At 45.1% G+C, this 15269-nt stretch overlaps 1 protein-coding gene across 1 annotated transcript in view; it reads right to left on the bottom strand.

Annotated features, from left to right (window-relative positions):
- The window catches only part of dgkh (diacylglycerol kinase, eta), a 60165-nt gene that overhangs the window by 30588 nt on the left and 14308 nt on the right, over window positions 1–15269 (bottom strand). The window contains exons 2-4 of the mRNA XM_080478936.1: window positions 14222–14332; window positions 7812–7892; window positions 123–227 (exon numbers count right to left, since the gene is read on the bottom strand). Of these exons, the coding sequence (XP_080335062.1) occupies window positions 123–227; window positions 7812–7892; window positions 14222–14332 (297 nt within the window). The remainder of the gene's footprint in view (window positions 1–122; window positions 228–7811; window positions 7893–14221; window positions 14333–15269) is intronic.

The following is a 15269-nucleotide window of genomic DNA, read 5'->3' as shown; positions in this document are numbered from 1 at the left end:
ACACACACACACACACACACACACACACACACACACACACACACACACACACACACACACACACACTCTCTGATTTCTACGTTTCCCAGTCAGTACAAATTTGAGGAATTCTGTCCCCTTACCTCGTAATGCTCCCGGGACTGGACGGACTTCAGCGAGCTGATCCAGTCTTCCATCTCTTTCCTGTTCTCGGCACAGAGGATGAGCCGGCGGAACGGAGTGATCACCTGGCGGGAGACGGGAGGCGGGAGGTGAGAATGCGGGGGATGACAGACGAGGGGCAAACAGAGGCAGAGCAGGAGAGAGAGGAGGAGGAGGAGGTGGGGGGGGTAAGTGTTTCCAGCGTTCGCTTCTCGTCAGCCTGCGGTGCCACTGAGAGGAGAGAGCGACTGTTTCTGTCTTTAAGGGAGGGAAAGGACGAGAAGCCCCCTCCCATCCCTCGCTCTCTCTCGCTCTCTCTCTCTCTCTCTCTCTCTCTCTCATTAACTCCAGCTCACTCACACCTTCTTGAGTTTTCCTTCATCCCAACCTTCTCTTTCTCTTTTTCCCCTTCATGCAGCTTTGAGGCAGATATGTGCTGACAGGCGAAGCGCCTCGGTGAAGGCTAAGAGCCTCCTCCACCCCTCCGGCCCCTCCACCCCTCCCCTCTGTCCCCTGCATGTGTGTTTAAAAGGACAGTCCCTGTAGATAACCCCGCAGACTTACAGCGCCCTGTCAACACCCCATCACTTATTAATGCCCCCCGCCCCTCTCCTCTTTCTCTCCGTCTCTTTCTCGTCGTCGCTGCTCGACACTGTCGAGAAGAGCGAGGCTGAAAACGCACATGAGACGGTATCGCACTCAGAAATAAACATGACCCTGATTTTTCACTTCAACTGGGAAAACGATCCCGGAGAGACAGAGACAGACGCACGCAGATCTCCCACGCACAAATCAACACATCTGTTCTCTTTCGATACTAATTTATCCGACTTGAAAATGATCCGATTCACTGAACAATGGACCCACACATACCAAGGAAGAACATGCAAACTCCACAGGGGGGGAAAAAAAGAGCGTTTACATGTTGTAGGATGGAAGTTGAGCGAGGTTACATTAAGTTTAAGTCTTTTTCAATGAGACTGTCTTTTTCCTGAACCTCCCACCCACCGCTTCATAATCTTGTGACTATAGATTTCAGATGGACTCTTCACCGTAATCTGAATCATCGTACATCCAGCTGCTGCTGTGAAAATCTATTCTTCTTTTAATCACAGCCATTCTGCCAATAATGGGTTTAGTTCCTAAACCTGGAAGGAGGCAATTTGCACCGACCAAACCGATCAACAGCGAGGCAAAATAAAAAAATAAAATAAAAATAATTTACTTCTGCAGGAAAACAAATGTAACTCTTCCTCCTCCTCCTCCTCTTTCTCCACCTCCTCCTTCTCTTTCTATCTGTGTGATCACAGGCCTGTTGGGAACAGCAGCACCCGAGGCTTTAACAAGGTGTGGTAAACAGCAGGTGCACGACAGACACCCACGACACCTCGTGTGTGTGTGTGTGTGTGTGTGTGTGTGTGTGTGTGTGTGTGTGTGTGTGTGTGTGTGTGTGTGTGTGTGTGTGTGTGTGTGTGTGTGTGTGTGTGTGTGTGTGTGTGTGTGTGTGTGCTTGATTGCCTGCAGCTCCGCTGTTCTTTCTGCATTAAGGCTACAGTTGCTGGCGAACCATCTGCTTTACAGACTCGTGTTGCGCACAGACCAAACTCTGGAGCAGCTCGAGTCTGCAACATAATCACACGAGTACATAGTGAGCCTACGTGAATGTATCCGTGGATTCAGACTTGGTTTTCCAAATAACTTGTCTCAAGCTCCATGAGGATGATTTAGAGTTCCAGTGAGAGTTTAAAAAAAAAAGAAAAAGAATTAAAAAAAAAAAAGCTGCTGTAACGTTTATCGGATGTCGACACGATCACATTTCAAGTGAAAACAGAAAAACGGTGCTCAGAGTTACTGAAAACGGCTTCCAAAGGTGGAACCTGTTCAACTCGATCGCGCTGGAAAAACGATCGGCGAAGCGACTATTCTCGTGGCTTGAAGACTCCATCTTTGACAATGCTATTAGTTAAATTATCTGTGTGTGTGCACATGACTTAAAAAGCATTTTGCATCAATGAAGTGTATTTTTTATTATTTTCTTTTGTACATTTCAGAAACTGTTTTAGCAGTTTATCCTGCATATTTAGTTGGGTTTTTTTCTGCTTCAGAAATTCATGTGACCAGTTTGGCAAACTGAGGTCCTATCAAAGTTTAAGTTATCAATTTCATTGCATGAATATTTGAAATAATTCATCATGCAAACAAACAAAAATGGCAATTGCATAAAAAAAAAAAAAATTCAATTTTGAGTATGTAAATGTATTTAAATATGAGTAAAATGACATTACCAATTAACCTACAAGTACGGAAAATGTATTGTAGAATCGTAAGTATGCTCTTCACGTGCATAAAGTTGTATTTAATTAAGATTATTCCTTCAGAGGTTATTCAACACATTCGTCAGCTGTTTATTTTTTGCGGTAAAGCAGATCATCGTGCTCTGCAGCAGCTTCAGCGTCCACGCAGTTCCCTGATCAATCCCTTTAATCACTCTTGCGATCAATCTGTCACAGGTCGTGGAATCAATGCGCTCGGCGAAATGTCAAACAGAGAAAGAGAACAGCAACAGAAATCATCTCCGTGGATCCTCCAGTGTGTGCGGAAAGATGGAGAGCATCGTCGCTGTCCTCTCTCTGCCCTCGCTCGTTACCGAAGACAATCACGTTAGTATTACTCCTTTTTTTTTTTTTTTTTTATTTAAGTGAAGACAACAACTCCCAAATTACTGAGAGTGTTCCGTGAGAGTGCTTTCACATGGCGGAGCAGCGAGCACTCTCAGACCGTGGCAATTTATTCAAAGTGGACAAAAACACAAAATCTCTCTCTCTCTCTCTCTCTCTCTCTCGCTCTGTCTCTCTACCTCTACCCCTCTCTCTCTTTCTGTTGTTATTTTTCACTATTTTTCTCTTTCAGTCTCTCTCTTCCTCCTCTCTCAATTTCTCTCTCTCTCTCCGTTGCTCTTTTTTTACTGGTGGTCTCTTTTAGTCTCTCTCTTTCTACCTCTATCGCTTGGTTTCTCTCTCACTCTCTCGCTTCTCTCTCTCTATCATTTGTTTTTCTCAGCTGTTAATCACAATGCATATTTTCCCACCAGGAACTTCGAGGATTAGTGTGTGTGTGTGTGTGTGTGTGTGTGCGTGCGTGCGTGCGCGCAGAGCAGGTTGAATTCGCATGCACGTTGTCAAATTGATCCCTTTGGACATGGATCATCTTCTCTCTACTGGTGTACCCTGTACATGTGCGTGCGTGCTTGCATCCGTGTGTGTGTGTGTGTGTGTGTGTGTGTGTGTGTGTGTGTGTGTGTGTGTGTGTGTGTGTGTGTGTGTGTGTGTGTGTGTGTGTGCGTGTGTGTGTGTGTGTGTGTGTGTGTGTGTGTGTGTGTGTGTGTGTGTGCCTGGAGACGGGTAGCGATAAGGCTGGTTGCCAGGGGAAACGGGAATGTCTGTTTCCTAAACTGGCTGGAGGCTTCCCTCAGGTCTGGAAAGCCTCTCTCGGTGACTGACCTTCAGCTGCAGTCACATCACATGTGAGCCCTCGTAATGAAGGATGACGGCAAGAAACAAACGTCTCCCTGACCGGCACGAACCACAGCCAGAGATGAGACGGCGTCGCATAGGATTGTTCAATCAATGACCAGGAAATACTAGTTACTTCATCAACAAGTTATGCGGTCTTAAAAAGTCTTAAATATCACAACTATATCTTTATACACGATACATTTTTTAGCTCATTACTACACATGGTACCACGTGAATACACGACCACCAGCATGTTTTGTCCAAATAAAATCTGAATAAATAAGTCATTTAAAATAAGTTGGGTGTTTTTAACTGCTTGCACTCTCATGAGGTGATTTTCAGTACTTGAGCGAAACACCCGCTCTCAACAGAAACTGATTTATAAAACTAAAGATGTCGAGAAGAAGCAGAACAGCTTTAACGACCAACATGCAGACAAGAGAGAACAGGAAGCTAAAATGAGATATCGTTCAAAATTGGTGTCAGGAGAAGATAATTAGTTCAGTAACAAACAAAAAAAAGGAGTTTAGTGTAATAGTAACCAATTTCAAGTGAAAAACGCCTTGTTTTGTTGGCATGCCAGGCCATGAGGTGGCGCTGCTGGAGGACCAAGTTGAACTGCTATCCATAGTGACTGTCAAATATAAAAGTACCAAGTCCCAGGAGAAGGTGGACTGGGAGCCATGACACTCTGGAGGAAGCCTTGTTCTTATTGTCCTGTATCTGCTGAGCATGTGCAGAAGAACTATTTACTAAGTTGCAGCATTTCAGGAACGTTGTATTTTCCCACCGTTTCCATGGCGATGGAGTCGGAGTGTTTTTCGAAAATGGTTCCACCTCGGGAGCCTTTTTCAGAAAGTTGTTGTGTTCAGCGGCTCCGGGCTCCAAAACGCAACAAACTTTTCGTGTTTTCAGTTTAAAAACATTGTTGTGCTGAAAGCTAATGGAGAGAGACAGCAGCTCTGCAGCTCTTCAATTTTCTTCAGCGCAAAGAAACTTTAGTAACTTTAGTAACTTTAGTAACTTTAGTAACTTTAGTAACTTTAGTAATGTTGCTATTTTGATCAAAGCAACATCAACAGACGAGCAAAAGAAAAACGATGAAGATGGCAGTGCAGCAAACGATGAGCGGCTGCTTCAATGGAAGACAGCAGCAAACAATACCGTGTAATAGTAATTGATTACTAACAAGTTACTGTCGGATGTAGTTCTGTAACAGTGATGCATTTCTCCATTCGCCCGCCAGCGGCTCTGATTGGTCGTTGCTTACAGACGAAAGTCACGCTCACCGATAATGAGGAGCATCGGCCACCGTTTACACACGTGCAGAGCATGTGGCCAATCCTGCAGCGCACGCACGCACACACACACACACACACACACACACACACACACACACACACACACACACACGCACGCAAACACACACACAAGTGCGTGAGCATCATTCAGATTCACTTCACAGTCTCGGCGCGGTTTGAGGACATCTGATGGGAGTTGGCGGCGGCGGAGGCGGAGCTTGGCTCGGGAGACGGTTGTGGGCGGGCTCAGCTCTGCCTCACGTGGACTTCAAGGTGCTGCCTGTCTGCAGCACCATCGCACAACACCACCAAGTGGAGGTCGCGGGTGAACGAAGAGATGCACACTTTTATCCTGAACATTCCGTAGAAAAACAGACACACGCATCCTCAATGTGATTGATTAGTCATTGATTGGCATGTGGGATTGTTATCGCAGATGAAGCTGTGGGTAGTTACATTAAACGGGTCTATAATCCGATTCTGGTGACATTTAAGCGTTGGCGACTGCGGCTGCTGAGTGCCACACGAGACGACACGAGCGTGCACGTGCGGCACAAACATCAGCAGAGTGTGTCTGCAGCGGCGCACGAACCGCCGGGCTCCCGGACGCCGAGAGGAATCGGTCTGTGACGGAGATATTCAGCACGAGCACTCGTCCCCGCGACAGACAGAGCGGAGGACAGCATCATCTCCTCCGCAGTGGCTTCCATCCCCCCCCTCTCTCTGTTGTGATGAAGCCCGGTCTCCCCCTGTCGGGCTCATGAGCATTACCAAGATTCGCGTGTCGGTGAAACGCCACTCGTCACGTTACCTTTTGGGTTTTTTTATGTCCTCCGTGTCCGCGGTCCTACTTCCTCTCCTCCTCCTCCTCAGAGCTCGATCCCCTCTCAGCCCCCTACAACACCCCCACCCCCCCCCCTCCCCTGAAAACCGCAGTCAGCATCGGCGTGACATCACTCCAGGATTTCCTCCACCGTTCTACCTTTCAGAGTATTTCCCTCATTTCAAGCTTCCCTGAGCTCATTCCAAGTCAAACATGCTTTATTTTTGTCTTCCTCCTTTATCTGTGCAGCTTCTTCTCCTCTCATCAGCTTAGTGGGATGCTTATTGTGCCTTTTTGAACTCATTAGCAGCGTACCCCATTGCACACACACACACACACACACACACACACACACCCGCACGCTCTGCAGCAGCCTCACGTAATCTCATTTATGAATATGACCGACGTTAAGCCATGCCAGGCATTCGGCGGAGCGTTTCAAGGCGGTGCTAAAAATAGCTCCGCGCTCTCCTCCAGGCACTGTTCTCCTGCCTGCCTCCTCCTCCTCCTCCTCCTCATCGTTTCTATAAATAGCAACAACCAGGGGAGTCATGAGACATTTATAGAGAGGACAAACCACTACTGGCTCATTCACTTTCTGTTTCTATCCTCTGCTCATGAGGCTCGTTTCCTCTGCACACACACACACACACACACACACACACACACACACACACACACACACACACACACACACACACACACACACACACACACACACACACACACACACACACGAAGCCACTCATTCACTCTTGGATTCACAGCATCACTTGTTTTCCTCGGGAGCGTGCGCTGTGACAAGCTCTGCTGGGAAAAGCATTTAAATATCATCTCATGTATAATGAGAACCGACAGAATCACTTGAGTCTGCAACCTGCACGACCAAAAGAGCCGCTTTCACCCCTCGTTACTACGAAATACTTTACGTTAATATAATAATGTACCGTCGAAAAGACGATAGCAGTAAAAGTAACAAATATTTATCCACGTGAATATAGAAGTGACACATGTAGGGACGCAACACGTGCCAATAACGGAATGATTATGGCTCAAGTGTAATAAAAATACTGGGGATGCACCAATAACACAAGTACAGGTACAAATACTAACCTTTAGCTACTTGTCGCTACCGAGTACCGACACTAGCACTTATTAAAAGCCGTTACAATTACAAAACACAGCCTCTGATATTTTGGCAGAATATAATTTACAATCCGTCTTACTTTCGTCATTCTTATTGTTATTAGAGAATCTCCAAATCACTGACATGCAACGCTGCGTATTCGCACTGGAGGAGACGCTTGCAGGAAGCTGTTGAATCTGAAGGGAGGGTTTCCCAGTGAAAACGTGTTCATTTGAAACAAATGACAACGGTTTTTCTTTGAATAATGAAAAGCTGCACAGGCGGAATGTGAAAATGAGCCTGTTCGTGTCCATGTCGTCACAAAGGAGTGCCGGTACCGCTCGGAGGCGGCCAGAGGCAAAGCATGAGCATTTTACGTTTTACATCTTTATACCAGATGTTTCCGAAATCTCTTCCTTGGAGGTCACAAGAATTACCTCCAAGACCCCGTTTCAAATGTAAACGTGTAATTTGGCCGTTTACAGGAAATGGTGAAAACTATTTGGTTCGCATGTTGGGCCACTAGTGGGTGCTGTTGTCTGTTTTGTAATGAAACCACACACATGCATCACAGAACATTAGACTATAAACACTAACAATGGGAGTAGAGACGTCCAAGTTGGCACTGAGGGCAACGGCAGCTTGATGTTTTCACTTGAACATGTAAGAAAGGCTCTAACACACTGATTTGGGCAAAAACTGGTGGACACACCCACTCAGATTGGACATACAGTATATAAGAGCAAAAGCCAGAAGAACCCACCGGAGGGGTTTTTGATTCAAGAGGAAGAAAGAAATGATATATATCTACTAACCCATAAAGCAGAGAACCGGGAGAAGAACCCACACATGCACGGGGAGAACATGCAAACTACGCCTCAAATCCAATCAGCTCAGGCACTCACCGTGAAGCTGTTGTTGACATTCTTCGTGCTGGACTCTGCGACGCTGGCGTCCGACAGGTCCACCTCATCAAAGATAAGGGACTGTGAGGAGGAGAGGAGGAAGAAGAGGAGGAGGAGGAGGAGGAGGAGGCGAGAGAGATAAGAGGTACAAAAGAGAATGAGAGAATCAGACGTCGGATTTCAACACATGAGCTTGAGCTTAGCTTATTGTTTGGCAGAGACTTATTCTGGCCAAAGCCGAGCAGAAAATTCAACTTATTCTTAAAAAAGGATGCTCGTCTGGAATGGGAGGAAGTGAAGCAGTGAATGAAGAGGTTAACATGAGCAGATGCAGCTACATGGACACTTTTCATTCTTTGTTATTGAATGATAACGATCAAATTAAGTTTGATCCATACATGCAATTGTAGGAGGTCTATCAGTGATAATATGAGTGAGACTACATGGTGCAAGACGTTCCCCACTTCATTTCCAGGGGTTAGGGTGTCAGTTTGAGCAAAATTCGATATTTTTCTCGACTCTTTAATGTGTTTTTGGAAATGAAAATGAATCATCTCCACAGAACGCAATGTTCTGCATCCTGTTGATACAAACAGATGCAATGAGTCGAGTTTATGAAATATGAATCGCCCGAAGCCGGTTTCTGTTTGGTAATACGAAGCGCTTTGGGATCAGACGTCCCCGTCCGTGTAAACGTAGCTAATGAGCACGACACGTGTGGTCCTCATGATGATCGGCCATCGTGCACAGCTACAACTTGTACAGAGGTTTCCCTGTTCTGTGCTCCCTCCGTTTTGTGGCCGTGCACCTCGACGAGAGCGGCGTGAACGGCGTGGCGGCGCAGCGAGCATGAATCTGTGTGCGGTGCAGCGAGCTGGAGCCAGACTCCACAAACAGGAACATGATATCCTAACAGAGCTGCGATGCGTAAGCAACACAGCTGAGCTCCTATAGGGCCGCCGGCCAACAGCCGACTCCATCAAAGGAATGCCCTCTGACTGCGTGTGTGTGTGTGTGTGTGTGTGTGTGTGTGTGTGTGTGTGTGTGTGTGTGTGTGTGTGTGTGTGTGTGTGTGTGTGTGTGGGAGGAGTAAGCAAGCTGCTGCAGCTATCGGCGAGGATGCCCGGTGATTGACGCTCTCCTCAGGCCTGACTGCAGAGGAATATCAGCCAAAACTGGTTTTGTGTGTGTGTGTGTGTGTGTGTGTGTGTGTGTGTGTGTGTGTGTGTGTGTGTGTGTGTGTGTGTGTGTGTGTGAGCAATTCCACATATGCCTCCAAGACGCGCGTGTGAATGTGTGTGACTGTGTAGCCAAGAGGCCTTGAGTATGAATGACATGCCAGCACAAATACTGTACCCTAACACGCACGCTCATGCTCACACACTTCCCAACCCCCATGCTGGCTTCTTCATCCTGTGTGTGTTGGATGTACAGTATGTGTGAGTGATTGTTTTGACACACTCTCTCTCATTCATCACGCCACCAACCGTTGTGCACGTGTGTATACACACACACACACACACACACACACACACACACACACACACACACACACACACACACACACAGCCGTCTTGGGGGAAGCTGTAATGAAAGCTGACAGTGAATGGTGGACGGAGGCGAGCGTCCAGACCCTCTGTTCCCCACAGATCCAGAGCTCAGCCTCTCAGCAGCCTCCTGCGCTCTTCCTCCTCCACTAATACCTTATTTTCATTGATCAACCTGCTGCAGCCCCAATTTACCCTGTGATTTGTGTCATAATCGAGCATTATGATATTCTTTTGTGGTCATTTTGCAGATGAATAAAATAATCATATCAATATTTTCAAGACGCTTGAATAGAGACTAAGGGCGTTTTCACGTTCTCCTGTTTGATCCGGATCAGAGTCTCTTCAGGGAAAAACTGTTTCATTTGGGGGACGTGAAATCGCCCCCGAACTCTGAACCGGAGATAAGAAGCGATCAATGAGCCGTGTTTCTTCTTCACCTCCTCTCTGGTCAGGGTTTGTTTGGGGTAACAGCGCCCCCCCCCCCCCCCCCCCCCCCCCAAACCAGCAGCTGTTGTAATTGCGTGACATTTTGCAGGCGGTTTGAGCCGGTCTCTAAAGTGAATGTGAACGCCACCGAACCAAATGAAGGTGTGAAAATTCTCAGCTCCCCTCCCTCCCAAGTGAACCGAGTCCTGGACTACCTGAATGTTAAAGACCTCTGACATTAGATGCTCTGCACTAATTTAAGTAAGCTTGTGGCCATCTTACAGTCATGCAGAGGCTAAAGAACCCCGATGGGCCCAGTCGCTAACCTATCCAGCAGGAGGCTACTGAGATGTGGCCCCCCTGATGGATCAATGAGGAGGTCAGGCTTCTTCAGCACAGGGCAGCACAGCCGGCGAGCCAGGCCGCCTCGGAGACACCAGAGAGGCTGGACGTGCCGGGAGAGGGGTGATGGGCACTTATTCACAGAGATGAACATCACCGCTAGATCATTAGAAATAACTTTACATTTTGGTGTCTTAATGATTAATCTTAACATCAAAGCATCTTAATAATTCTGCACTGAAAAAATGGACAATTGAAATAATTTAAAGTGTGGCTGCTTTAAATAGTTGCGCTTAGAGGTTTGTGCACAATATATTACATTTCATTGTGCTGTTATTTAAAAAATAATTTTGATTAGTGCCATATTGGTATATAATTTAATTGAATATTTTGGTCCATATGGTTTACATTTGGGCTCCTTAAAATATGCAGTTGAGGCACAAGTGAAGCTCATAAATAGAGTCTTCAGGTTTTTTCAAGTTTTGTTTTTTTTTTATAAAAAAAATGTTTTCAACTTTATTTCTGAGGTGGTTGCATTGTAAAATTACCACAAAAAGCAACTACTTTGTATTTATGCAACTTAACGTTTTGGAAGCAGCCAGATCAGATTTAGGAAAAACCAAAAACTTGGGGCCCGTTCACACGGCAACGACTTAAGAGTGAAAACGCTAAACATTTGTTGTGTTTTGGGAATCCGTTTACACGACAACACAAACATTCAGGCTCAATCCTGAATAGACGGCGGGAAGCGCTGCTTCTGCGCCTTGCGCTACACAGCCATAGTAAACAGTTGTTGTGCACATGCTCAGTAGCTGGACAATAAGAACAACGTCCCAGTCCATATTCTCCTGGGACTTGGTAGTTATATTTAGACAGTCAACGTAAAAACAATCCAACTTGGTCGTCTGTCCACCAGAATATCTGTGTAGTCCCAGTGCTAATGTTTGTAGCGTGTTGTTAAATAACAAACAACAGTGCCAACTTGTGGCCTTGCTTGCTAACTACATTGACAATGTTGCTGTGTAAACGTGCAACTTTCCTGAAACAAGAACACAAAAATTATGCGTTTTCACATGAAACGTTGTGTAAACGGGGCATTCGTATCCTTTTTACAGTGCGACAAGACTCATAAAGCAATGGAAGCGAGACTCCTTACAGAGTTAGTTTAGCAAGCTCGATGACTCTGGGCGTAGCTCTACAGTTTCTACACTACACAGCCCGACCTGCAGTTAAATCTTGAATCTAAGCGAGTGCATTCATGTCATATTTGGTTTGGGATTGGCCGAATGTCATTAGGAAGCATTGGAGTCACGTGAGCCAATTTGATTGGACATTTACGTCGAGCGCTTATGACGTGAATGCGGACTACAGGTGAGTGGGTATGCTACGCGGGTCCTAGTGGTCGGGCCCCTGGCCCCTGAGCTGTGCTGACCCGGATCCTCACTAGGCCCTCCTCAGATCCGCTGGCGCCCAAAGGTGGCGGGGAGCGTCGTGCGCCCGTCCAGCACACGGACAGAGCTCGCCAGCACACGCGGCTCCTGGACACCCTGCGCAGCACCCGCTCCTGCCAGCGCGCCGCGGCACTGCCGGACTTACGGCGTGCACACACGCACACACACACACACACACACACACACATCATCATCATCATCCAGACGACCGAAAAAGGCCAAAGGTCAGGGGTGAAAGGGAAACAGATCGTAATCAGAGTGAAAGGGGGGAAAGCAAAAGAAAAACATCACTCCAGTGAAGTAAATACTGAAAGCAAGAACGTGCACATCATTTAAATCATGGGTGTCCAAATGTTTTCTAGAGGTCTGCATACAGAAGAATATACACCGCTGCATCTTTTGTCTCATCAAATTACCTCTGATTTACAAAACAGGTGATAGAATTGTAGAATTTGCTGCAGGCCAGTGAAAAATATACAGATTGGACACCTCTGATATAAATGGAACATTTTAGAGTAGACCATAGAGAAGACATATCAAAATATACACTTGATGCACATATGCTAATTTTGAATTTGATGCTGCTTGAGATTATCTGAAAAGTGAGAGGATCAATAATTTCACCACCTTTTTCCTCCAGTGGTGGATCAACCTACTGGGCTCCATTTATTTATCTAAGTCAGTTAATTCACCAGCTCTTTTTGTGAACATTTTATATTTGATCCAGTTTGATTAGTCACAGAAAATAATTTGGAATGAATTAACAAAAATACGTCAACCAATTAGATTAAAGATAAAATCTTTTTGTTCATTTTATCTTTACATAAAGACTGGAGCCAAGGAGCGTGGACTTCAGCCCCGACTCTGTCCATAAGTACCAGCTGACACCATATAAAGCTCACTAATTAACACACTATATCACCAGGGTGGGCAGTGGTTGCTAGGCAACTAGCAGAGGCTCCTGTAAATTAAAGGTTTCAGTCAGTGGTGTAGTCTAGATTATTGCATCGTTGGTACAATGTGATGGGCTCACACATACTGATTATACAAGGGATCCAGAGAGGTGAAAGATACTCCTAAACTGACTTCAGAGAGAGCTCTACAAATAACATCCTTTTGATTCTGCACACCATCATGGGTATACGTTTGGAATTTTAGGATAAGGGAGTAATACACAGCCATGCATTTAGTGGTGATGAATCTTTACGTGTAGATTTTGCTGTTGTTGGATGATGCAGTCACTCAGTTTAAAGTAAAAATATCTACCAACGTCTAAATGTAAGAACTTTAATTGTGTTAATTGGTGGGGAGAGTGAACCATTTCAAACTGTGTCTGGAGCAAGATTGTATCATCTCAGGGTATATCATCAATTTAGATAAAATGATGCATTAGTGTTTAGTGCCGAAAGTAGAAAAACGGATGTTCACTGAGAGAGAAAGACTTGCAGCAACTCTGAACTCAATCTCTCGCACCACAAGTAAATTTTCTGACTGTTTTTCAGAAAACTGAAATCTATAACACTCTTCATAGACCAATGGGGGTAATTCCTCTCCTGCCACCAGAAACGGCCTTCAAAGACTCTATATTATAGTTTAATTAATCCTCTACTTTCATACTGTAATCTACTTTGGGGTATTTCTACAAGTACTCTCTATATTTCTTCCAAATGTGAAGATGTTAAATTGTCCCTTGTGTCTTGTTGCTCCGCTATTGTCCTGATTGTTAGCATTGATTGTTTCCGTCTGTGTCTTGTCAAGCCCAGTGTGTAATTAAAGACCCAGTCAGTCTGATCATTTATCCTCCACTCATTACCTGTTCAAGTCTCCGGTTCTGCTTGTGCTTGATTTGTCTGTTTATGCACTTGTCATCTGATTTGTATCCTCCCACTATTTGCTTGGTATAGTGTTTTCTGGATTTTACAGCTAATGAATATTGCCTTTGGTGCGAACGTTATTTGCATTTGGGGCCTCCATTTGTCCACCCTGAGAGCGTTCTGGTCTTGTCTTGGTCCTGGGATGCTCTAGTCTTGACCTTGACAAGACCACATTAGTAAACATTGACTTTATTTTTTTTCCCCTCTTCCACTTGATATTTGGTCAGTATTTTCATTCAGGGCAGTTCCCTCAGGTTGTCTGCCTGCCATACGCTCATTCCATCATAACGGAAAAACAGGATTATAAAGGCAGTGACGTTTTAACAGTTTGTCGTGAAAATATCTGTTTTGACACATACATAGAGCATAAAGAGCGTTTGGACTAATACAAGCCGGCAAAAAGCTTGTGCAGTAATTAAGACAATTTTTGGGGGGATTTTGATATGGTACAAATTAAATAAATGAGATGTAAAATGTGTTTTTGCTACCTCTGGACAGAGCAAGTTCAACTCGTTGCCCCTTAATCCTAAGGTAAGTTATCCTCAGCAGATCAGAGCTGCCAGGCATTTGGTAATAATCCTCTCATGTGCATTTTGTACCTTAAGAAGTCTGGTTTCCACAACCATGAAAAAAAGATATTTGTGGAATTAGACTGAAAGCTACCAATGTTTGGGGTCATAAAAGGGTTTTCTGAGATTTTCACCAATATGTTTGAAGGTAATTGTGCATGCATGTATGTTGTGTGGAGTTGAACTGTTGATATATACCTTGGCATCTTTGGCGTAGTAGAGAGTTCGGCCTCTCAGTTTGAAGTAGCGTTTTTTCCACCTCTGAAATGAGCTTGTTTGTTTCAACAACAATCCCTCCTTTATGCTCGTCTGCGGGAAGAAAGAGAAAAAAATCACAAGCATTTAATGTGAGGCCTCATATTAAAGAAATCCTCCATCCGAGAGAAGTCCGCTCTCTCTCTCTTTCTCTCTCTCTCTCTCTCTCGTGCTGTGTTTCGCACCCTCTTGTATTTATCTGCAGGAAACTGTCAAGATAAAAAAGTACCCGCTGTTTATGTGTGTGCGGGCAGCAATTTTATGCATGGCAGGCAAAGAATAGGCCAAAAAAGTGGAGAAGAAAGGGAAAACCCATTACACGCACCACACTTCATTTCTCTAAAGAGCTGTAAACTCACATCGCTCACTCAACCGCTGGGCCAGAGGAAGAGGAATGACGGCTGCAGAGGGAGGGAAAGATGGAAAAGGAAAGAAAGGAACATGGCGAGGGAAGCAACTCATTCACTTCTTGAGCTCCTGTGAACTTTGACTGCTCAGAAACTCTCGAATGTCTCGAGAAAAACTTGAGTGATGTGCGTTGAATCAGGGCTGTTTCACAAAAAAAGAAATCTCTGTGGTTATTTTGAGAAAAGTATTCCACGGAGGACAGAGGGATTGAGTCTTTAAAAGCGGAAATAAACAGTACTTCCGCTTTTCCTATCCCAGAGTCAAGGGATTTCGGTGGTTTTCTGATTAGATGAGAGAAGCAGCGTCTGTGGTCACAGTTTGAGCATTTTTCCACATTTAATTGTCCAACAAGGAGTATGTGGCTGCTAACAACTGTCTAAACAGAGACTCTTGGGGATGTTACATTATCGCGACGAATTCAAACTACTGTTACTTCTCATCTTCAAACTAAATGAAACGTCAGGAAAGGTGTGTGATTGACTGATTGTGCAGCTTTGAACATCTGTTGAACCCTCCAAGTAAACACAAAAACATCTTGAGAAGGACTTTCGAAGTGGCGTTCCCAATGAATAATGGTCGTGTC

Source organism: Lipophrys pholis (genome assembly GCF_963383615.2).
Source record: "Lipophrys pholis genome assembly, chromosome: 13".
In the NCBI taxonomy this organism is placed as follows: domain Eukaryota; kingdom Metazoa; phylum Chordata; class Actinopteri; order Blenniiformes; family Blenniidae; genus Lipophrys; species Lipophrys pholis.
The sequence above is the reverse complement of the archived record's forward strand: the minus strand, read 5'-3'. Positions and strand labels throughout refer to the sequence as shown.